Source organism: Manis javanica, chromosome 2 (genome assembly GCF_040802235.1).
Source record: "Manis javanica isolate MJ-LG chromosome 2, MJ_LKY, whole genome shotgun sequence".
Classification (NCBI taxonomy): domain Eukaryota; kingdom Metazoa; phylum Chordata; class Mammalia; order Pholidota; family Manidae; genus Manis; species Manis javanica.
The window spans coordinates 122,029,007-122,048,273 of NC_133157.1; the positions used below are offsets into that span (position 1 = coordinate 122,029,007).

Below are 19,267 nucleotides of genomic sequence, written 5' to 3' on the forward strand. Positions count from 1 at the left end.
TTCTTCAGATATATTGCCATTTCTTTCCTCAATATTGGCAAATACAGAATTTCATTTCTTGAGAGCTATATTTTTTCCAAATCTCTACCCATGGTATCAAAGATAGAAAAGTAGAGTAGAAGCTCTGATGGGCTATCAATGATATACTCGGCCAACACTCTCCTGATTTTTTTATTAAGGTATTATTGATACACACTTATGAAGGTTTCACATGAAAAACGATGTAGTTACTACATTCACCCACATTATCATTATCAACCCCCCCATAACCCGTTGCAGTCACTGTCCATCAGTGTAGTAAGATGCCAGAGTCACTACTTGTCTTCTCCGTGCTGCACTGTCTTCCCTGTGACCCCCCCACACCATGTGAAGTAATCATAATACCCCTCAATACCCTTCTCCCTCCATCCCTCCCCACCCACCCTCCCCACCCCTCCCCTTTGGTAACCACTAGTCCCTTCTTGGAGTTTGTGAGTCTGCTGCTGTTTTGTTCCTTCAGTTTTGCTTCGTTGTTATACTCTACAAATGCACTCTCCTGATTTTTAAAAATTAATGTTATCAGATGTATTTAATCTGTTATAAACATCAAGCTTTACTTTTATCATGACCAACTTTTACACAAAAACCCAATTCATGCAATCTCTTCCTGTCATCTTTGCTATATGTCAACTTGTAACATTTTAAGTTACTTTTGGAGAAGATTCGTATCAACCATTCAGAAGTTTCTTATTTGCTATTCTGGATTATTGTTATCTTAATTACTTCAGCTTTCCTTGTCTTCTTTGGAAAGGGAAAATATATTTTAACAAAACTCAAGAGAAAGGTGATTTTCTTTAAAATGCCACTTTTCCCCTCTAAATAGAAAAAAACCACAGAAAAAAAATCTATTATGAAGATCAGTTCAGATCAACTAGGTTCCCCACGAAGGACAGAGCCAGCCAGCCTTTCCTAATTTAGATCACTGTGAATTGTATGCATAACCCGTTCTGCTGGCCTGTGATTATAATAAGCCTTATACTGCCAATGCCAGCATAAGAAAAAATTAAATACACATTATGGAGTTATATGAAAGCATTTAATACACATTAATAAAGAAGATAGGATCAAAAGACTGATCTTGCTGATAAATCATATTTCCAATGCAAACAATTAAGTCCCCCTTCTGGCCCACCTATCCCTTCTCATCCTTGAATATTCTAAGAAAGAAAGCATACATACAAAGCACCTCAAATGTTAAGCCCCCCAAAATTTAGAGTAACCAAAAAGTAACTCAGTTATGTTTTTACATTACTTAAAAAAATTTTAAATCTAATTTTAAAAGAGGAAGGCATCAAAATTTAGCCCACCATCAACCTTTACTGGAGTAGTACACTAATTCTATACACGTGGGTATGGACTCTGATGATGCCCGTGATTCAAACAAGAATGTGTTTCTTATATAGGAAGGGGAACATTCAAACGCAACCTGGAGTTCAAGGCTTAGGCAGCTGCTCAGTCATGACGTACTTCAAACACATAGCTCTTGTTTTAAGTTTATCAGACAAATACACCTACTCTAAATGAGCCATTAAAAATATTAGAGTTCCTACTAAGAATTAAACATTTGATTTCTTTCTTCATAAGCTAAAAATAAAAACAAAACAAAATCTACTAGAAAGTGAAATACTCTTAAAAATAAAATTAGGATATGACCTTAGGAAAGACACAAGGGTCAGATACAGCACCTTCCACCCAGAGCAGAGGTGGATGAAAACTAGAGCATGTGAATTTTATTTCTTGCTCTTGGAAACCTAAATCAAACACCTTCCATAACCACTTCTCATAAGTGTTATATTGCTACCATAATACTATCTTAGGGGAAACCTAATCTATTTCTAGCTAGAATTTAAATCCCAATATAATAATCCTACCGATTTACCCAGTCTTTAGGTAGTTATCAGCATTCACTTAAAACAAATGGTATTTGGAGAGTCACATTGCCCTGACACAGGAGGCTCTCAAATGGAATGTTTTGGTGGTAATTTGCTTGGGGTTGTACCTGCAATTCTCGAGGTGTATAATAATGAACATCTGCAAATCCCAAACTCCATGGGATTCTATCTTTACAGAATGTCTGTTTTCTAGTCATGCTTCATAGCTTCTCAAATGTTGCATTCATTTTGGTTAGAGGTTTCATAGTTTCCTTAAGCCATATTTTAAAATCTTGAGACTAGGTGTTCACATTACAGAGCTCCACAGTATTGTAAGGGCACACAGAAATCAGCATATAGATATGAACCAAAATGCCAAGTGGTTTAGTGACTTAATTTCAAAGAACAAATGGAGATAAAAGAACCAAAAGAAGGAACCTGACTTAATATCAAGACTATATTAAGGGCAATGATCCTAATTATCTAGATGGACAGAAGTTACATTTATAGAATTTGAGTACTGAATAATACATTTCAAGATCATTTAGTCCAACTTTTCTCATTTTCCAGATAAGAAAACTGAAGCCCAGAAGCTTCGTAACTTACCTGGGGTGAGCTAAATTAATTCTTCTGCCTCTGGATGTCCATACATGTAAGTACTAGAACCTTATTAAAGAAGCAACCCTGCACACTCTATAACCCAGAGATACAGAAACACAGCTCTTGATTTACCTTCCAGTTTGGGGGCAGCCACCAGTAATAAGAAAAGACAATGGTATCTTGATTTTCCACTTAAAGATCAATGTTAAATTCGGTATCAAATAAACATAATATATCAAAGTAAGTAGGGAAAGCTTGTAGGTTTCACAAGTATTTGTTTTGATTGTATCCATCAGGAACTTGAGCAATTCAAGCCTATATCTTTGCTTTTCCAGAGCCACAGGAAGCAATGTAGGTTGTGGGTGCCTGTTTGAAGTCAGGGCTATTTAAGGCTATTCAGAAATTTGGCATGTTCCTCTCCTCTCGGTAACAGGGTTTCTCCTCCTATTTTTGGACCTGTCTTTTCCTAGAAAAATGATAATAGTTCAGTAAGAAATGGGTCAACATTAGTTGCATGGGTCACTAAACTTCCATCACTTTGCAAATGACGTACCTTTAGCATTCCATCCCGTTCCCATTTGAAGAGGCCACAATTACTGAAACAGAAAACATGGTATTTACTGAGTTGTGAGGCACATAAAGACAGGACATGAAGACAGCAGTGCTCACCATATCTGGGGAAAATATCTTCCATTCAAGCAGAAGCTGATCAAGGCAACAACTCACATTACAAGCTATGAGCTAAGCTACTGAAAATACATGTTCCAATAATTTGAGAAATGATCTGTAATAAGCTAGATACTTCAGACATGGGATATTAAATGAAAGTACAACAGGGCTGTGCACACTGTAGGTGATGAACATGAGCTTGGTTTCTACTGATGGTCACTCAGATTAGGAAGCCAGCCTTCTGATGCTGTGTAGTCTTTCTCCTTTTCTGGAACTAAAAGGTGGTGATAAGAAAGAAATAATCTTCCTTCTGGTCTGGACAATCCTTCCCCCTCTTTCATAACCCAAAGATGTTTACTCTCTTGCTATCCAAAAAGCCTAGGCATTCTTGTTCTCATTTTTTAACAGGGTAGGTGAGTCCAACCCTGAGAAGAGATGTGGCCACTATGTGGGAAGCTTATTTTCTACAAAGTTTACTGTGGGGAAGAGAGAAGCAGAAAAGAAATACAATAAAGTCATGGAAGTAAGTCTTTCAGAAACCTTGGGTTTGAGAGGGTCTGGAACACAGGTACTGCCTTACCTGCCTCATCCTTCCTCATCTGGCTTGGACTCTCCTCCTGCCCTGAGTCAGCATGCCTGACTATTTCAATATCTATTGAAAGAACTTTTGTAGCCTATTAGAAGATTAATGACAATATCATGAAAAAAAAATCGCTGCTCTAGTCAGATGTTGGCAAATTATAACCCATGGGCCAAATCCAGCCTGCCACTGTTTTTATCAATGAAGTTTTATTTGAGTACAGTCATGCCCGTTTGTTTATTATCTATCGCTGCTTTCAAGCTACAAACAGCAAAGCTAAGTAGTTGTGAAACAGACAATCTGGTTTGAGAAACCTAATATATTTACTAATTGGCTTTTTACAGGAAACGTTTGCTCACTTTTACCCTAGATCAAGAACAAGAGAAAGTTCAGAGAAAGCAAACAGCACCACCCGGAGGCTGAGAAGGCAGCTTGCTCTTTTATTTGTGAGTTTTTCCCTGGCTGCCCTTAAAATTCTTTATCATCAATTTGGCAGGTTTAATGTGTGTTTTGGAGGTCTTTTTGCATTGAGGTAAGAAGGTGTTCTATTATTCTGGGGTTAAGGAATGGGAAGGGAGTAAAGACAGGGATAAAGGAACACAGACATAAGATGAGGAGGGCACTGGATGGACCAGTAGTAATGTACCACACTGTATGTACAGTGATTAAAACTACGGGGGACTAGGATTTAAATACAGAAGGAACAGCTGCAAATAAACACGAAAAAAGACAATACACATACATTCCCCAACCCACCCTATCCTCATGCCATGTATTTATTCAAAACATTTTTGAGGTCCCACGATGGGCTGGGCGCCATAGTAAGCACTGGGGACAAGCAGTGATGAGGACAGGCCCCTTCCCTCCAGGAGCGTGTGGACAGCCAGGAGCGTTAAGAAGGTGCAGCTCTCATAAGGGATTGCCCTGTGTTCCAACGGCACAAGAGCACACAAAGCTAGAAAATGGGTTTAAGACGCCTTGGGACAAAGAACTCCAGGCAATTCTCATACCTGCAGTGCTTTCTGGGGAGCCTGTCAAGGGAGATGCTTCTGTTTCCACAGGGACACTTGAAAAACCTCTTTATACCGTCGTGCCAGTGGTAGTTGTGCTGCTCGCCAACACAGGTCTCCAAAGGCTTGAAGTGGGTGTAGGCGCACTGCAGAAAACCAGAAGGGCACACATCTGGTCAAGAGCTTTGGAGGAAAAATTGGGCAGCTGCCACGAGGCTAACTGCTCCAGGAGAACTTCAGTTCTCCCGTCACCCCTCAGACAGCTGCTGGTGGAATGACCACCTTGTCTTCCAGCTGCAGGAACCTGGGGGATTTCTTGGGTTCCTCACACCGATACCATTTTTTCTCACATTTGCCACAATTTCTGGTCAGGCATGACCTACACAATAACATTGTGATATCAAGACAATCGTAAGGGCAGAATAAAAGTACTGGAAACCTCTCAATAGCTTTGGCAGGTTGTCCTGAATTCACAGCAGTTGCTTAGTTACAGGACATGGAGGCATGGGGCCTACTAAGGAAGGCTGATCTGCAGCTCCTCATTTTCTCTTACAAGGCTTCAGGAAATTATATAAGCTTATTACTACTATTCCACAAGCAACAAAACCAAGACAGAGATATTAAGTAATCCATGTTTAATTTTGATCCTCAAAAAACTGAAGAGTGATAGAAATGGTAAGCAGTGTCCACTTTAAGAAACAGAACTTTCCCAGTACTTCCAAAGCCCTCCTAATGTCCCCTTCCAGTCACATCTCCTTACCCTCACGCAAAGGTAATCATTATCCTGCTTTCTGATAGCAGAGAGTAGATTTGCCTATTTTTGTACTTTATATAAATGGAATCATATGATGCATTGAAAAAAAGAACAAAAGACATGGTGGGTGAAGGTTGAAACAGATGCCAGGAGAGTACAATGTAATTTCTGATAATTACACTGAATCCATTTAAGTAACTTTTGATTTTAGCAACCTAAAAAGTAGAGCAGAGTGGTGTCCCAGCTATAGTAGGTAGAATAACCCCCACCAAAGGTGAACATGCCCTCTTCCCTGGAACCTGTATGCTATGTTACATGAAAAAAGGGGAGTACGTTGCTAATTAGTTGATTTTAAGATTGGGAGATGATCCTAGATTATCTGGGTGCACCCAGTGGAATTGCAAGGGTCCTTTAAAGTGGGAGTGGGACAAGGGAAGGAGGTGGAGGATGTGACAGGGGGACGCACCTGCCATCACTGGCTCTGGAGGAGGAAGGGGCCTTAAGCCAAGGGTTACAGGTGGGATCTAGAAGGTGGAAAGGTGAGGGAACGGATTCTCCCTTAGAGCCTCCAGAAAGGAATGCAGCTCTGCCACCCCTGGGCTTTGGCCCCGTGAGACGCACATAAGACTTCTGACCTACAGAACTGCAGGATAATAAACCTGTGCTATTTTGAGGTGTCAAACTGGCGGTCATTCGTTAGGAGCAGCAACAGGAAACACACACCAGCTAACTGTCCAGGTTTATCACTGGCAGAATAAAAGCTGTTTTCTGAGGTAAGACCTTTACTTATTGTCCAAGTTCTGAACTTTCTCAAAGAAGACTTACCTTTTGATGGCAGCTGATACAGGGCCACCTGCTAAATGTACACAAGAATCTCAGGTTTTCAAAGGCATGAAGAAGAGAAAATTGTACTGGTAAGCTATGCCTTCCCCCTCTTACATGTGTTCACAAGGCTTATTGGCCACGTAGGTATAAAATGAGCAGTAATGGAAGGAACAGTGTTTAGCAATTTTTTTTTAGTCATTTTTCACTAATGTTGAGGAAAAGGGGACTTACTATTTTTTAACAAACTTAGGGTAAAAATTCTACAAACATAGACAGTAATACAATTCACACTGTGCCTTGAGATTCAGTTTAGTAGGTTAAGCCCTGAGTAAAAAGGGACAATAGTTGTTGGTAATAACATGTGATGCTAAATCAAGTCATTCAACCAAGGTCTCAGGACTGCGAACCATGAACTGAGGGTGTGCTAGGAACTTGAGAAAGAGAGGTGAGGATAACTTGGGTCCAATGGGCAACAGGGAAGAGCCACTAGAGGCTCATCTGCAAAACGAGCAGTGATGAAATAAGGGGAGACTCACTACAAGTGCTCTGCCACCGGAGCTCAGAGGCCAGGTCCTTGGCTATCATCGAGTTTGGTTCCAGCCTAATTAAATAACTCACGCAGGACTCCACTCACAAGACATGGGTCCGCAGCCCACAGGTTCTCTATGACCTGCTGAGTCACAAGAGAACAACACAGAGCCCATGGTCAGAATCATCTCCCACACTCACGGTCTTGCACGTCACAACTCGACATTTCACTTCTCGGATGTTTCTCATCTTTTCTTCCATTTGTTCTTTTTCTACCAGTGGCTCAAAATAGTGTCCCTGCAGCTCAGCCTCAGCCTGGAATCACAAGGCAAAGGAGACCTTATACCAAATGCAATATATCAGCAGCAATTCAGTAACAGTCAAACAGAACTGAAGAGACAAGCTACTGTTATGAGGAAACTGGGTAACAGATGAATGAATTGCAAACCAGAAGTTGATCATAAGAAGACTCGAGTTCCAATATGCAAAAAAAATAAACAAAAAAAATGTACAAAAGCTTTTGGTAATTTTTAAAACATGAAAGAAATACAAACTTGAAATGCTAACATTATTAACAGGTCATCATGTCAAGTGTGTACCAGTAGGAAATTATTCCTGCTGTTCCAACACAGACTCAAGCTACAGAAGGTATTCGTATCTCCCCAGTGAGGACAGCCCAATCCATCAATACTATTCTCCTAACCAAGCATTTGGCAGGAGCAGTCCCTGATGGTTAGGTGAGAGGACAGAGGGGCCTTTAGGGCAGAATGTGGTTACAGTTCTTGGGTTAGTGCAGCTACCAAGGCACAAGGCCCTGAGGCCTCTGGTGCCCACCAAGGGGACATTTAAAAAACTTGTGGGACACTTTGTTATTCCCAAGGATTGCTACCGTTTGGCAGGGACAAGGGCTACTAACCCTTCCGACAGTGCACAGAGTGGTCCTCACCACACATCAAAGGGTTCTTCTGAAAGTTTTATAGGGCATCTGTGTGGATGAAAAACTCAGCTGTAACCCTTGATCCTAGCTGCTTTATATACAACCCTATAATATTTGTGCATGGTTTTAATAATATACGTTGAATATTCCAAGAGCACAACTAGGCAACTCCTGTGTATATGGAGGGACAGCTGTACTTTGGTGTCTTCAAAAGTTTCCCAGGATTATTTGCCATTCAAAAAAAAGTCACATTGTCAAAGAAACAGAGCCATGTTAAGTTACTGAGAACCACATGAATCTTCACTCCTGCCTGTCTCACTTACAAATCCAAGCCTAACTACATTTCATGTGTAGTAGTGCTCATGTACTTACATAATATATTACATATTTTTAATATATTTTATTTTCTTCTTTATATTATAGCTACAATACCATACTGGTATTTTTGAAATGACTAGTTAATTTATATTATCCATGAATTTTATTTCAGTATAACAGAGCAATTGAAAATATTTATTATTAAAAGGGGGCATTGGAAATGATAGGGTTCATAACTGATTTGGAGTATACAAAATGCCAATATAAAAATATATGAATGGAAAATCTCTTCCCATATTCCAAGGCAGAAAATAGTAGATAGTGGTGAACCATTTAAACATAACTTTGCTGGCAATAGTGGCATGTAAACATTTTTATAATGCTGAAGTCTAAATGATGCTCTTCAGTGCAAGGGCAAAGGCAAAACTAAAATCTATTAGAAACATTCCTTCTTCAGAGCCAACTCAAACAAACTGATACAGCCACGTCTTGGTTGGGGTAAGAGAAACAGATGCTTATTCCTTGACAAAGGGCCTGAGTCTGAAGGTCATCTCTATCTAATGTCTGACCTTTTGGGCTCCTACCTCTTTTAGGATCCCTGTGTGCTTCGATTTTGCTTTTAGAATCTTCTGAAATTCTTCAGATTCCAGGTAGGCAAGTCGTTCTCTCCTTTTCTTCTTGGCAGGCTCCAAGTCATCCTCAGCTAGAGCAGAAAACAAAAACAGTAGCTGTTACAAAGGAATTTCAGGAAGCCACTGTGCCTCATGGACTCAGATTCCCTCCATTCTCTCCATCTGCCTCCAGGCCCTGCAAACTTAATTTACCCCAGTAGGTACCAGCAGAGGGATGCTCTAGGAAGAGGGATGAGAAGGGAAGTCTAGCATAAGAGAGGTGGTATTTTGACCACTGGATTAGAACCTCCTTTTTACCTTTAAACAAGAACTAATTATGGTAACAACCATCAGCAAAAATAACACTGTCAACTTTAGAGTTTAAAAAGTAGAAATAGGGCAATTTAAAACAAAGGAATTCTACTTTTTTCAAAGTAAATCTTTATACTAACATATATTACAAAGATCCAATGAGTCATCTTTTTCTCCAGTTTTCAATTTGTGCATAATTTCATTTCAATTCAACATGATTATAAAAACAATCAGTGCTAGTTGAATTAAGTTCTATTTAGGTCCATGTAGAGGTAAACTGATGTAAACTAATGACTTTTCATATCAGGGACAGTGGTTATGGTTTAGAACATCTATATAAACAGCTTCTCCCATTGCTAACTTTGAAATCTGCAGTACCTCCAGGAGAATATGCGTTGTTCTTTTCTACACGTTCCTTCACTTCCAGGAAATCCTCGGCATCCTTCTGCTTCTTTTTAATGCTGTTTGGGTCTGTTTTTGTAAGAATCTGGCCTTTTGCCCTTAATTTGGTTATAGCAGCTAACTAGAAAAAGAAGACGGGGTGGGGAGGGAGGGTGGAAACTAAGAGATGAGATAGGTATCTGTAGTCCTGTACCCCTTCCAGTTACCAGCCAGGGAATTCTGGCTGTGCTCAAATATAAATTAACAAAATACATCTTCAGTTAGCATTATTAACATAATCACTAAAATTTAAAAGCACGGGAGACAGGTCTGTAAGTTAATTTCAGCTTAAATATCAATAGTTAAATACCAGCAAGACCATAGTCTTCAAGACACAGAAAGGAACCACATAAAATTTTGGAAGTCTGTTTTAGAATCAGACAGAATTAGGATAGAATTCTAGCTCTGCCACTTGGTAGTTTGTAACCTTGGGCAAATTATTTAATTTTTCAGCCTCAGTTTCTACATTTATAAAATGGAGATAGCATTTACCTGTGTTTTAAGGCTGAGCCTGTGTGGATGAAATGAGCATGCATGCAAAGCATGTACCTGTATACAGTAAATAGCATGCCTGCATAGATCATGGGTTCCTCGTTAATAAACGTGCAGTTGGTATCAATATTACTGTAGGAGCAGCTTGGCTTGTAGCTAGCCTTTGCCTTCGGTTGATTATAGTGCTAACCAAAACAAAGCAAGAAAGGGTCAAGTCAGGAGCTCAGGGTGACCCAGGAAGTAGGGAGATGGGAGTGTGCTGAGCAGGTGGGGTTCTCAGCACTCTCAACATCCACTTCAGTCAGAGCTCCATTGCTTTTATCTGTCTGCACACTGGGCTTCTGTGCAAAATTTCTTTTAAAGAAAGGTTTTTTAAACCATTATTTTACAGTCCTGTCTCAACAATTCCAAGCATTTTTCTTCCTTCTAGTTTATGTCCTTTAACCTCATAAGGAACAGGGTTGGATTAAATTAATGGCATTTTGTTGACACCATTACTTAAAATTCCTTGGACTCAAATTATCATGATCAATAAATAGCTATTAGATGTCTGTCTTTCCTGGTTATATGTAGATGAAGTTTGAAACTCTATGTAGGTCTGACAGAATGCAAATTCAAATGTTGAAGAAAACAGATACCGGTTACCTTTTTGGCTTCTGCTAAAGCATTCAGTTTTGGTCTTGGTGGAGGTGACTCATCAAAAAAGAGAACATCACCTCCTTCTGAGATGCCTCGCCCAAGCTTGGGCATCTGTGTGGCTGGAGCCCCCTGCAGCCTGGGGAACTTGGCCCCTACTTGCAGAGATCGGGTAGGGAGCCTTTGAGAAGAGGATGCATCTGAGAGGCTCTGGGTCTCACTTGAGCATTGGAGAAATCTTTAAAGAAATACACAAGCACAAAATATACAAACTGGGAGACTGCAGACAGGCCACCAGCTGATAAGTAGTGGTTAATAAAATAATTTCCCCTCCTTGATTAATAATTCAAATTAGCACACAATAAGAACTCTTCAGTTGATTAATTTTTCATTGACTAAGCTCTAATTGTTTTACCAATTTACAGCTGATTATTGTTTTTGCTAACTGGCTTTCCAGTGAACCACAAAACACAGCCCTAAAGGTGAGATGTGCACTGTATCTGTAGCCCTCTGGTTAGCCTAGGACCCTTAGGAACTTACTAAATCTCTCTGTATTTTAGCTTAGTCTACTGGGAAGAGATAATACACATGATACATTTGGTAGTCTTTAACAGAAAGGTGTTAAAATTCGCATATTAATTTATTTTATAAATGGTTTTAAGGACTATTTAAAAACAACCAACATCAGAAATCATCTAGTCTAAACCTCTCATTTTATAGATGAGGAAACTGAGACTCAAGATCCCATTGCAAGTGAAAGCCTCTGGACTCATACTAGGTACTCCCAGGCCAGTTGTCTTTTCACCACCATATTCCCACTCTTGCGAGCTCTAGGCTGAGTTTGCAAACTTCCTATCAGATCCTGCCCAAAGATATGTTTTGTTTGGCCAGCAAAATTATGAAAAACTTCTAACTATAGTGCTTTTAAACTGACAGGTGCTGTTTCCCACAAGATCCACACTCCATGTGTATTTTTACATCCATGTTTATAGAAAGAGTTCATATCATCTGTATGCATGTGATGAGTACCCCATAGATATTCCATCAGCACCTCACAGTAACCTGCCTGAGGCCAAATCTTTACTTTTCCAAAGTATTTCCTCTTGACTTAAAATTGCCCTTCCTTTTCAGGAAACTATCTACCTTTCAGCAGCCCAGGTTTGAGACAGCATAATGGTTCCAACACTGGAGTAGGATAGATGTGAGTTCAAAACTTGGCTCCTCACCAACTAGCTCTCTGACCTTCAGTAACATTAGTCATAAAACAAGGGTAATAATACCTCAGAGATTATTCTAAGGACTGAATGAGACACTGTATTTATGTAGTGTGTAGCACAGTTCTCCATACATGTTAGGCACCTATACACAGTACCTCTTATAACTATTCAGATAATCTGAGTTCAAGAATCTTTGATTCATTTGCCTTCCATAACCATTTCCACTTGATTCTGCCTCTAAAATGACTCTCATTTTCAGTGCCAGATTTTTATCATTTACCTGAACAACTATAAAATCTACGCATTGGTTCAGCCTATAATTAACTAAAAACCCAACTGTGGCAAAACAACTAAGAAATGAGAGCCAAAGAGGTCAACATGTGCTTCCCATTTGTGAAACCCTCTTCACATGTTACTCTACTTTCTCTTTGCCAGTGATGGCAGTTACTGTAATCTGTACCACTTGGTCTCAGGATTACTAGCATAAGTCAGAAATATCTGACGTTAAATGCTGTCTACTTAGATTATGATAAAGACTTTAAATTTTCTAAGTCAAAAACGTAGGCAACCATCCAAAATCTAAATCGCATTTCTGAAATCTATTAGGACATTCTGAAGATTCCTGAGATGAGTTATCTAAATAGGGAATATTAAGTCCACTATTCTTACCGTTTCTGCATTTCTTCTGACTTCTTTTTCCTCATCTCTAATACCTGCTGCTTCTGTTGCTTCAAGAGGGCTGAAGCTGAGATCGACTGGAAAGTGGGATTTGGGCTCCCCAGGATGCCTAAAACACAAGCCACAGACTGAAGGGGGTCTGAGAGGCCGTGGGAACTCAGACATGGGCACTGGAGCAGGTGCAGGCTGACTTTACCTGAAGACTTGGCTTTGGCTAAATGTTTCAAGTTCCTGGCTCCAAATGTAGGCAAGTCCATCAGTTCCCTGAATTCCTCAGAGCAAGACAAGCTCTTCTGGGGTATTCCTGGAATATACAAGCATCAGCTTTAAAGAACTCAAAATTCAGACAGTTTGATGTCATGGGACATCACATTTTAAACTCTGCATTCATAATTTCATTGTTTAGAAATGAAGTAGACAAAATACCAAGAGAAAAAAGAATCCTTAACCTGTAACATCAGACTAGGAGGACTGCAGGGGGTATGACCAAAATACCGTATTTCGAATAATGACAGGAATACTAACACCTGTGGTGTCATTTCATACACTATTTCTGGAATATGCACTATGGGTAAGGATCCCAACTCGGGCCCTGACCACATAAACAAAACCCCCAAGTACAGGGTGGAGGGGGCATTATCTGACCTAGACAAATATTTTAACAAAAACAACTGATAGGACTGACCAGGAACCTGATACTACTGATTGTAATGCTGGACATTAAGATTTAGACCCAAATACATTAAGAAAATTTAAAAAGCATACTAAGGCACAGCCACAATTGATGTGCTCTTTTTTCTGAAGATTCTGTCAACCAAGCTTGACTCTTTCATCTTGGGCCATATCACTAAGTATAGTGATGAATGGGTATTTGTAACTTGAGAGTATGAACTATGACCAATTTTAAATTCTAAAGACTACATATTGAAGCTGGAGAAAGAAATGTACTACTGAGAAGCAAAATTACCGAGTTTTTGTTGAGTTTCCTGAATGATCAAGTCTGTGCCCTTAACAACCAGATTAGTCAAAGTGGTTTGAATCTTCTTTTTAGGAGCAATAGCAGCTGCACTGAAATGACAAGAATTACCCCCCACCAAAAGAAAAATCACTGTCAAAAAGTTTCTCAAAGCACTGTGTAAGCACAGGAGCACAGGCATATACCACAGCCCTACAGCATAACCGGTGTATGCATTATATCACAAATGTAAAACATCAGGAACCTCCAAATTTGCTTGATGCCATTCTGGAAGGGCAATATGGGAAAAGAAATAAAAATATGCCAACACTTTGATCAAGTAGTCTACAAATTTAGCTTAAAATAATTAAGGACTAAGCAAAAACTTAGGATACAGAAGCTTTGTTTGTAATGTAACGTTGGAAACACCCCATTAATATTTTATTCATAGGAATTGTCTAAATAAATGATCACAGAGCCATGTAACAGAATATTGTGTAGCCACTAAAACAATGCAATTCAGTGAATATTCAATAAGGAAAGCATTCACTGTTGTATCGGGGGGAAGAAAAGGTTACAAAGTATTGGTATAATGTGATCTCATTGCATTATTACAAAAATTTTATGTATGTGGGAAAAAAACCACCTAGAAGCATATATACCAAAGAACTAACAGTTACCTGGGAGGTGGGATTATACATGCTTCAATTGATGTATTGTTGGAAAACAATCTTTTTTGTTAATTGATATACACAATCTCATATTAGTTTCAAGTATACAACACAGTAGTTCAACAGTTACACAAATTACTAAATCCTCACCTCCACTAGCACAGCTACTGTCAACATATGAAGATGTTACAGAATCACTGGCTGTATTCTCCATGCTGTACTATTATCCCCATGACCAACTTATATTATGATTGAGAATTTTTGTGCCCTTTTATTGCCGTTGCCCTCCTCACCCACTCACTCACCCCAACCCCTCCCCCATGATAAGCACCACTCACTTCTCAGTGTATGAGTCTATTGCTGTTTTGTTCATTCTGTTTTGCTGTTCTTATATTCCAGAAATAAGTGAAATCATATGGTATTTGTCTTTCTCCGCCTGGCTTATTTCACTTACCGTAATACCCTCTAGATGATCCATTGTAGCAAATGGCAGGATTTTTTAAATACATACATACATATATATATGTGTGTGTGTATACATACACACATACATGGTTTATATTGTCTGATTTTGGCTGAATTGTATATACACACATACGTTTTCTCTAATGTATGTGTAACACTTTGGCAGTTAGAAAAAATACAGCAATTATTTAAAAATCTTTAAAATGTGCCTGATATTGTTTAAGATTGGCAAGAAGTGAAATTTGCTCAATTTCTATTGGACTGGGAATAAAATCAATGTTCTGTTCTTGGACCAATGGTAGTTTCCTTGTGCCAGGTCCCCACTCTCATGTCCTCAGATATGCCTTCTATAATACGGTGACAATCACCTACTTCAGGGGCTCTATGGAGAGACTGAGATCCCCAGAAGAGAGGCCATCAGTGCCTGGCACCGCACTCCCATCTGAGGCGTCCTGAACTGCATGTTCATTCACTGAATTAAATGTAGGTTCCCAGAGGTCTGCAGCCTGCTTCTAACAGTCACGAAGGAAATGTCAACACCATGATCAACAGTTTAAATGGCCATGCAATCAGCCCTGACAAAGCTGCACAGTTCATGTCAGAAGCCAGAGAGAAAACGTGGGCTCTGTGTTAAAGACCATGATGACACAACTCGCCTTACTTCTCCCCAGTCTGTGAGTGTTCCTTACATGGGAGTAGAAGAGACCCTTGTCTGCCTTGTTCTGGGCAGTGAGTACAGGTCTTCTAGGACCATTACACATAAGTACAGCGACTGGTTTTATTTTCATAAGACAAAATTCTTGTCCCAAAAGAAGCCCTGATGTCTTACATTGAGGCTGCATACGATGCAGAAGAAACACCTCCATAGTAAAAACCATCCTGACAGAGCCGTTCTCTCAGACTGGTGCCTTTTCGGGCAAACGTCTTAGGAATTCGTCCTCCAGAGAAGGTGGACTGCAAGTCGGATCGCTTGGCACTAAGCTTCTTGTACTGGGCCTGAATGTGATACTGACAGTACTCACAGTCATTCTGCAAAAAGGAAAAGCGGCTGCATCAGGGTTAGGGCGACAGGCTGGGTTACAATGCAAGAGACACAGTTCCTTTTTCCTAGATTTGCAGAGCCCTCCCTACTGACCTCCAAAGTCACTCCAAAAGTGCAGCTACACAGCGACTAAGGGGAAATTCTTCCCTCATTCCACTTAAAGCACTAGTCAGGGCAGATAGAAAGCAGTAGAGTTTACCACTTCTGCCCTCTTCCTACAATGAAAATGAAATCAGCTTCTAGGATGAACCTTAAAAACATCATGCTAAGATACAGTAAGAGCCACATATTGTAGGACTCCTCTCATTATCACCCATCCAGAGCAGGCAAATGCACAGAGACATGAAGCAGATGAGAGGTCACCAGGGGATGGAGGTAAGGAGAATGGGGAGTGGTTACTTGATGGATATATGAGGAGATGTTTTTATGGGGTGATGCAAAGGTTTTGAATTTAGGTAGAGCTGGTAGTTGCACAAGAGAGGGAATACAGTAAATATCACTGAAGTGTACACTGTAAAATGATTAACTATATCAGTAAAACAATTTAAAAAATAAAACAATACCAACTTTTATTAAGAGTTTTCTATTCCCTGGTTGACTCTTGGACAAATGCTACCACTTCAGTGAAATGAACAAAGAGAAATAATGAACCATTTGTTCTATTGGGAGAACCCAGATATAGTGACAGTGGAGTTTTAATGATTTAGCTCTTATGTGGAGATCTGTCAGGTACTTCACTCTAAGGGCTCTTTTTCCAACTCTCCCTCCCTTCCATTTCCTGCTTGCTAGCTCATCTGTTAGGCAAGATTGAGGGGAGAAAAAAAAGGGATGAAACCAACACATCATTTAATACTTTCAGATAGTTCTAAGAAGAACCACTTCATATCCATGAGGATGGCTGTCATCAAAAACAGACAATAGCAAGTATTGACAGTGATGTGGTGAAACTGGAACTCTATCTGCTGGTAAGAATGTACAGGACACTCTGGAAGCCAAGCTGGCAGTTCCTCAAAGCCTAAACATATTTACCATGACCTGCATGTTCATTCACTGAATTAAACGTAGGTTCCCTTCAACTCCAGGGAACTAAAAACATTCATCCACACAAAAATGTGTACATGAATGTTTATAGCAGCATTATTCATAACCAAAAGGTAGAAACAATCCAAATGGCCACTGATAAACTACATGTGGTATATCCCTGTAACAAATATTATTCAACCATAAGGAGGAATAAAGTACTGATACATGCTACAACATGGATGAATACTGAAAGCATGCTAAGTGAAAGAAGCCAGACACAAAAGGCCACATATTGTACAGTTCTACAGTATGGAATGTCCAGAATAGGCAAATCCATACAGACAGAAAGTAGATTAGCGTTTATGAGGGAGCGGGGGAAGAAGGGCTGATGGGGAGTAACTGCTAATGGGTATGGATTATTTGGGGAGTATAGAAAATGTTCTAGTATTACATAGTAGTGATGGTTGTACAACTCTGTGAATATTTTAAAAATTACTGAATTGTACACTTTAAAAGGCTGAATTGTATGGCATGTAAATTATATCTAAATGAAACTTTTTTTTAAAATGTATAGTGTACTTATAGACTACAATTAAGGTCTTCAGTGTATTTCATCACAGTGTTTGATCTCTGGCATTTATAGGTAGGCCAACTAGAATTCTTTCTTTCTCCTACCTACCTTTCAGTTGGCAATGAAAAATAAGTTTCCTAAGAAGTTAAACCCTTCCTCTGCCCTCAGTTTTAAACTGGCAATTATTAACCACACATCTGTTTTCTTACTTTGATATTTCCAAATTGGTCATTACAGCTGAAGTACCTACAATTTATTCCTATTAGCTCCATTTTATTAACAGAAAATCGTCCTAACGTGGCTGAAACCAACCAAATTAATGGTTTGTGTACACGGCTCTCCATTCTTCTTCTTTGCTTTACAGGTCCCCAGGTCAAGAGCTTCACCCATAATCAGGATCTTCTGAGGATGATCAATAGATAAGCACACCTGTAGAAAAGAGGTGGGGTTAGAGTTAGAAGCAGACAAAGTTATGGCCTTTAACCAGCAAGACTGCTAAAAGAATGGTTGGTGTGAGTTAAGAAAGCTTTACGGTCTATAGGAGTTTGATGCCAGTGTACTATAAAACAGTTTTAGAAATGGGAGGTGCAGAAGACAGTTTTCCACCCAATATCCATTCTCTCCTGAATCTGTACTATTAGAATCCTCATTTGGGCTGGCAAATGCTCAGCCCCAGTGAGGGATTTGTTCCCAGTGCTCCCAAATTCCTTAGAGCGCATGATGGTCATGTGACTATGTCCCAACCAATGAGACTGAAGCAAGAGGTGATAAGAAAGGTAGCTGGGAAAGCTTTTGTTTCCCTCATAAAAGCAGACAGAGGAGGCTGGCTCACTTCCTGCCTTGAATGGAGATGTAATGGTGGAGGCTTCAGAGTCATCATGTGACCAAGATGAAAAGGCTGAGAGGCTCAGGCACTGGCTCTGACATCACTACACTGCCTGTGTCCAGAATTTTGTTATGTAAGATAAACAAAAAAACAACTGTTTACAGTTAAAAAGGAACTATAGTGAAGTTTTTCTGTTACTTGTAGCCAAACATATTCCAACCAATAGATGAACCATTCTCAAGTAAAGGCAAGGAATGAAATAACTTTGTCTCTCACTCCCCGTGATAATAATTATCTATGTCTATAAACAAAATGAAGCTTCTTGCTGGTTCAGGTGGAGGATTGGTCTGTTGCTATTCACAATGTGTTTGGATTTGCAATTTATTAGAGAATCAGTTGTTAGTACACAAATTCTAATGTTGCTTGAGAAGATGAAAACTCACTATGATTCTAAGTTACAGCTATGCTTATGCTAACTAATGGAGCAAAGTTCTCTCAATTATAACATTCTGCCTTCTTGATAGCATCATGGAAATTTGTGAATGACATCTATGGATCTCAGCATAAGAGTCAAAAAAAACTTCAGGGATCTTGGCACAAACTTGAAAAGTAATAATGAAAAAAGTTGTTACAAAACACCTTAAAGAAGGTGGAAATTCAGAATATTGGTGGGTAAAGAACAAACAAAAAAAACCAGATCAAGAGAGATATATAAAAAAATGACTTATTACCTGCAAGTAGACTGAGACAAATGTGTTTCACAGATCCTGGCCAAGTTATAAGGAGAAAAAAAACAAAATATGGAAACAGATCCTTACCTCCTCTGAACCATCCTTAGGCTTCATGGGGTTAGCATTGAGCAGCCCTATGACAGTACCCTGCTCAGTCTTCCAGAGTTCTTTGTGCACTTCTCCAAACAAGAACAATGACACATACTGTGTCAGGTCACGAAGATCATTCAGTCTCCAAATACTAAATGTTTTCCCCTGAAACAAATATTTACTCTCATTTTTAATAAATTTTGAGCAATGGATTATACTGTCTCCATTTATAGTTCAAATATTCTTTTATGGAAGAATATATAAATAAAATCCACACTGAATAGATAATCATCAGAATGCCGGTTAATTACAAATCTATCCTTTCTCTAGGCTTAGTGCTACCCTTCTCATTTTGGAAATGAAGGAAAAGTGAGG

At 39.4% G+C, this 19,267-nt stretch overlaps 1 protein-coding gene across 3 annotated transcripts in view; it reads right to left on the bottom strand.

Moving 5' to 3' along the window:
- Window positions 1-444: 444 nt before the first annotated feature.
- MCM10 (minichromosome maintenance 10 replication initiation factor) overlaps window positions 445-19,267 on the bottom strand; it is a 49,845-nt gene continuing 31,022 nt past the window's right edge. For all 3 annotated transcript variants that reach the window (XM_037001718.2, XM_017658373.3, XM_017658372.3), the window contains 13 exons: window positions 18,890-19,057; window positions 17,558-17,674; window positions 15,439-15,638; window positions 13,486-13,586; window positions 12,715-12,822; window positions 12,510-12,627; window positions 10,633-10,861; window positions 9,433-9,577; window positions 8,716-8,834; window positions 7,078-7,191; window positions 4,770-4,915; window positions 3,064-3,106; window positions 445-2,976 (listed from right to left, as the gene is read on the bottom strand). In XM_037001718.2, coding sequence (XP_036857613.2) covers window positions 2,893-2,976; window positions 3,064-3,106; window positions 4,770-4,915; window positions 7,078-7,191; window positions 8,716-8,834; window positions 9,433-9,577; window positions 10,633-10,861; window positions 12,510-12,627; window positions 12,715-12,822; window positions 13,486-13,586; window positions 15,439-15,638; window positions 17,558-17,674; window positions 18,890-19,057 — 1,692 coding nt within the window. In that variant the 3' untranslated portion in view covers window positions 445-2,892. The remainder of the gene's footprint in view (window positions 2,977-3,063; window positions 3,107-4,769; window positions 4,916-7,077; window positions 7,192-8,715; window positions 8,835-9,432; window positions 9,578-10,632; window positions 10,862-12,509; window positions 12,628-12,714; window positions 12,823-13,485; window positions 13,587-15,438; window positions 15,639-17,557; window positions 17,675-18,889; window positions 19,058-19,267) is intronic.